This window comes from Macrobrachium rosenbergii, chromosome 41 (assembly GCF_040412425.1).
Source record: "Macrobrachium rosenbergii isolate ZJJX-2024 chromosome 41, ASM4041242v1, whole genome shotgun sequence".
In the NCBI taxonomy this organism is placed as follows: domain Eukaryota; kingdom Metazoa; phylum Arthropoda; class Malacostraca; order Decapoda; family Palaemonidae; genus Macrobrachium; species Macrobrachium rosenbergii.
The window spans coordinates 17,401,881-17,407,880 of NC_089781.1; the positions used below are offsets into that span (position 1 = coordinate 17,401,881).

The window sequence follows — 6,000 nt, forward strand, 5'->3', positions numbered from 1 at the left end:
GAGATACAGTAAAAGGAATGAAAGGGGTTGCAGCTAGGGGCCGAAGGCTCACTGCAAAAAACCTTAAGTAATGCCTACAGTGCACCACGCGAGGTGCACTGACGGCACTACCCCCATACGGGGTCTAAGGGGTTGTTGGATACTGATGAAAGAAGGAAAGAAGAGCTGAATGGTGTAAAAGTTGAACGGGTTAATAATGCCAACTCAGGCTGTCCGGAAAGACATCTGGTGAGGTCAGAGTTGGGGGAACTGATGAAATTGAATAAACGCAGGTTGAAGACGTTGGGCTGAACTGTATGTGCAAAATACATGAATTACTGTGTTCTGCAAATTAAAAGAAGGCGAGGAACGTTGAGATAAGAAGAGGTAAAAAAGTTCAGCGTCAGTAAAAAGATAGATCACTTTGGCTAGATGGTTTGATCATGCAAAGAGAATAGTGTATGGTTAAGGCGAGATGGTTTAACATCAAAATGAGAACGGGAATGACGAGGTGATCTGATACTATAAAGAGCGTAGGAAAGAAATCATCATTGTGGCGAGATGGTCTGATCCTATAAAGAGAATAGGAGAGAAACAGGCAAATTTAGCGAGATGGTCGGATCACGTTGAGAGAATGGGAAAGAAAGAGTTGGTGAAAAAGGATATACAAAGAGATTCACAAAGGATGAGACTTGGAATGTGTGGGGCTGAAAAATTAGAAGTGATTTTGATATGTCTTGAAGATATATCATCATCTTACTACTATATATACCTACTGCTCGCTGGCTGTTCAATCGCATTGTTTTAATATAGTATTCACAAAGTAATTTTCTTGTGTATGTATTTTATATGGCCAAGAGGCAAAACAAATTATTATTATTATTATTATTATTATTATTATTATTATTATTATTATTATATCATACAAGAGACTTACACTAATAAACAAAATTTCATTCATCGTCTTCATATTCTAAAACGATTGATTTATGGCTACTAAAACTGGCGTCACAACATCATATACCCAAAAAATCTGTCAGAATTAACGCTGAAGACCGCAGCGTTTAGCCACAATTCAAGCTCAAAAATGAAGCTGAAGAGTCCTAACACTCAAAAGAAGCGAAGGGCGAGAATCCTGCTTAAAAGTATAGCTGAATCACCTTTACAAACTCTCCAACTCAATTACTCTTAACTGTCTTTCCCACAACATCACGAATTGACGTCATAAATCTTACTAATGATTCAGCGTAATTTAGTGTTATCTAGATCCCCCAAACAGGTTTCTACACCATAAAAACCACTTTAATTTTGTCTTATCAAGCAGTCTGGCCAGATGGACTAAGTTCTACAGTGACTAAATGACCCCTAATAAAGTCCGAGCTCTCAAGTCTTACCAAGTGCATTAAGCACCGGGGGTCTAAATAGCTCTGAGGGATTTAGAGAGATTCTTTAGTGACGTTGTGTTTATGCTCATTATCCTTATTGCGTTTCGTTTATATTATATGGAAGTGAACCACGTAAACTGTATGTATGTATGTATGTATGTATGTATGTATGTATGTATATGTATATATATATAATTATATATATACATATATATAGTTTACGCGGTTCACTTCCATATAATATAAACGAAACGCAATAAGGATAATGATCATAAACACGACGTCACTAAAGAATCTCTCTAAATCCCTCAAAACTAGTTAGACCCCCGGTGCTTTAATGCACTTTGTAAGGCTTGAGAACCCAGATTTTTATCAGACATTGCTTTTATTACAACCTTTTATGAATAATTGCAATCTATTTGCCATTAAAATCTTTCAAATCAACTCGAAACCTCTTATCAATAATAGCAATCTGTTTGCCACTAAAGCTTTTCTACAAGTCAACTCTAAATCTTTTATGAATATTTGCAATCTATCCCCAATGGGCTGTCAAATCCCTTGTAACTCGAACTAATCTGATAATGAAGAATTAGACTCTTGATGTAAAGAACCGGAACCCTTATGAAATGATTTAAACTCTTGCAACTCGACCTTGGTAAGAAGTAGTTCAGCCTGCACTGGCAAAGCATCAATCTTCCACTTGAGGCTTCACCATCTCGCCCTCTCAGATTCAATCCGAGTCACTTGAAGTGTTGTCGGCGAGGAAGCAGATTAGAAGACCTGGGTAACAAGACTGAATGGCTTCCTCAAGGAACGAATGCTGGAGCCCATTCATGGCTCCATTTCCGTCTTCATTGAGGATCCAAACATCTGAAAGGGCTTTTTGCAACGACCTCGCTTGCTGGGCTATTCATGAAGCTCAGCTTTAATTTGTATGTGCAACAGGAGTCCTAAGGTAGTTCTACTGGAGACCCTCTCGGCGGAGGGTAAATCAGAGGACACTGAAAGGCTGTGGTCTTCTTCAATGGGATGACACTACAGAAGATACAGAGTGAGCAGAAGAGGTTTATGCAACAAATGGGAGGAGGGGAGGTTAATGGCAACCAGGTATCACTTAAGCTGATCGTGATTGGCTGCTCATGCTGCTCGGCGATTCCCATTGGCTACAGTGATGTCGACTGCCAATATTTACCGTCAACTCCATAAAAACAGAAATAATTCTGTTGCGGTGCGCCTAAATATGGGCGCGCCTTGAAAAAGATATTGATACGTTATCTTGTGTTTGATGACCTTATATTCTATTTCAAAGCACCATGAACAATAACCATTGTATGTCTTACTTTTTCATCTTTATGTATACGAATATTTATATCTACTTAAAGCCTCTTTAACTTTATTTATATTATTTTCTGTCCAAATCATAATAACAATAAATAATAAATGTTTTCAACGATCACTTTACGGTGTTTGTCACCAAGCAAACGCGATGGAGGCATTCACGTGGATATAATTTCTTCCGGGCAGAGAGAGAGAGAGAGAGAGAGAGAGAGAGAGAGAGAGAGAGAGAGAGAGAGAGAGAGAGAGAGAGAATGTAATTTGCCTCATTTCCATACGCGGGAGATCGACAGCATCAAATATGCATTCGGATTACCCATCATTTGATCAAATTGAAGGACGCATGTAATAGAGACCGCGTTAGGGCGAATTTTCAACAGGAATATGTACGACTTTCGCTCTATGATACTCTAGTTATTTATTAACGTACAATTAAGGGGACCTTATATAAACAAAAAAAAAAATAAGGAAAGCTAAAGTAGTGGAGCCCATTTCACAAAATGGTAAATTGCACCAACCTAATTTTTCAAAAAACAAATTAAGTGGCGAGCATTATGTATGTATGTATGTATGTATGCATGTAAGTCTGTATATGCATATATATGCACATATGTGTGTATATATATATATAAATATATATATATATATATATATAATATATATAATATATATATATATATATATATATATATATATATATATATATATATATATATATATTCCTATATACAGAACAAATCACACACACTACTTGAAAATAGTAACAATTTCCTACATTGCCTATGAAGAGACACGTACAGAACTACAGGCGCCCTTCTTATAACCGGATATCTGCAGAAACAGACGAAACAAATATTTTTCTTACAATATACTTCAGGTTATTTTCTCTATTCTCCTTTTAGTCTCCTTTGCTTTAATTCCTATTTTTATTTCTATTTTTCTGTACAAAAATGTATTCCTAATTTTTAACTGCTGTAATTAATAAAAAATATAATACACAGAAAAATTATAAGAATAATATAAAAGTCCTAATACCAAGGGCTTTCGAGTACCATATAAACATCTTCAGGGCGTGACATATACGAGAAAGCTCTAATTACTTGATCTTTTGCTTTACAGTTTTCCTGTGCTTTTTCCATACCGTTTATTAGGACAATGACAACAGCTTGATTTGTCATTCCCTATTTCCCTAAAATGGTTATTTATAATTCAGAAATTCGTTAGTGCGTGCGACTCATTTGGCAGAGACAGTTACCACATTATAGATTATGACGCTCGAGTGAGACTGAGAGGGACTGCAATGTGGACTAGAAACAGCGCTGGCATAAGGCCAGATTAATCTAACAACGCACTTGAAAATGTCGTGATTCTTTTCCTTAATTTGTTTTGTCAATCATACATAGACTTATCCCTTCATCAAGGTCAGGGAAATACATTAATAAAGGGATTTTATTTTTCACTGAAACTTAATGTTTCATTGAAACAATTTTTCATTGAAAGTTAATTTTTGACTGAAACTTAATTTTTTACTGAAACTTAATTTTTCATTGAATCTTATTTTTTTCAGTGAAACTTAATTTTTTAGTGAAACAATTTTTCATTGAAACCATGTTTCAGTGAAACTTCATTTTCCATTGAAACTTCATTTTTCAGTGAAACTTAATTTTTCACTTAAACTGGAATTTTTCACTGAAACTTAATTTTTTAGTAAAACTTAATTTTTCATTGAAAATTGATTTTTCACTGAAAATTAATTTTTCAATGATATTTTTTAACCAAAACTTAATTTTTCACAGATACCTAATTTTCCACTGAAACTTGATTTCTCTGTGAAATTCAAGTTTTCACTAAAGCCAAAATTTTCACTGAAACTTGATTTCTCAGTGAAACTCAGTTTTTCACTGAAACTTAATTTTTCTGTGAAACTCTATTTTTCACTGAAACAATTTTTCACAGAAACTTAATTTTCCTGTAAAACAGTTTTTCATTGAAACTTAATTTTTCTGAGAAACTCAATTTTTCACTGAAACTTAATTTTTCACCGGAGCTTAAAATTTCTGTGAAACTCAATTTTTCACTGAAACTTTTGTTTGCAACAATAAAGACGATATCTAACTCACCCAGCTCGGCGTAGCACAAAGCCCCGACCATGGAGAGAAGCCCCGACACGCCCCACACGACAAGGGCGACGCCGACGCTGCCGCTGTACTCGAGCACGCCTTTGGGAGACACGAAGATGCCGGATCCGATGATGATCCCGACGATGATGCCGACGCCGTCCATGAGACCTAGTTCCTTCTTCAGCCTCACGCCCGCGTCGGGAGGAGAACCACCTTGCGGCTCGCCCGCGCCTCCGTCGTCGCCGTTCGAAGGGCCGGGGGCATCATTCTCTGCTGCACCTCTCAGAGGCTGGATCTCCTCGGGGGAAGACTGGGCGACGTCCCCAGCGGTTGCCATGGTAACGCCACAGGCGTCCTCCCAGGCGAGACGATGAATCTAAACAATCTGTGATGACTAGAGATGCCCTCGGGTCTCCGCCTCTATCAACATCCGGGCTATCAGCTGTGGACAGTCATCGAGATTGTGAGGATTCTGAAGGGTAAAGAACTCAGTGCACGAGATAAGATCGTTCCTATAATCTTGGCTTCATAAAATCTGCGCCTTATGCGTGGAATGGCGAAGCTTTTATACTACGACTTCAGACTTTCTGAAAGTTGATTATCAATCTTTCTTTGCTTCAGCTAAGTTAATTCTTTTGCAACAGATTACTTTTAAATGGATATGACAGCTTTCACTTCAATACATCTCGGGGAGATGAGTAACAGAATATTACGAAGGCACAATGCTAAATTACAGGACGGTCTAGGAAAGTGCGTAGGCCTAACCACGTCGGTTAAGGCTTTGAATTTCACTCCAAATTCTATTCTGAGATCTTTCTTCTTCTTCTTATATTCTGGAAGACCGACGCTCTTTGGAAGGTCCCACGCAGCACCTGAAGAAGAAAGAAAATGAAGGTTATTAGTTTGCTATCTGTAGCAACCCTTTCTCCCTCTCTCTCTCTCTCTCTCTCTCTCTCTCTCTCTCTCTCTCTCTCTCTCTCTCTCTCTCTCTATATATATATATATATATATATATATATATATATATATATATATATATATATATATATATATATATATATATATATATATATATATATATATATATATACAGTATATAACGTTTCATAACCAAATAACCCTATCACACATCACAAATGACAAGGCAATCGCTTTTTCGTTGCATATTACGAACACAGGTA

The 6,000-nt window shown here is 36.9% G+C and overlaps 1 protein-coding gene across 3 annotated transcripts in view; it reads right to left on the bottom strand.

The window, feature by feature from the left end:
* The window catches only part of LOC136826691 (Y+L amino acid transporter 2-like), a 65,429-nt gene that overhangs the window by 21,895 nt on the left and 37,534 nt on the right, over positions 1-6,000 (bottom strand). For 2 of the 3 annotated variants that reach the window (XM_067084067.1, XM_067084066.1), the window contains exon 2: positions 4,820-5,691. In XM_067084067.1, coding sequence (XP_066940168.1) covers positions 4,820-5,156 — 337 coding nt within the window. In that variant the 5' untranslated portion in view covers positions 5,157-5,691. The remainder of the gene's footprint in view (positions 1-4,819; positions 5,692-6,000) is intronic. The other variant, XM_067084068.1, reaches the window with a different exon arrangement.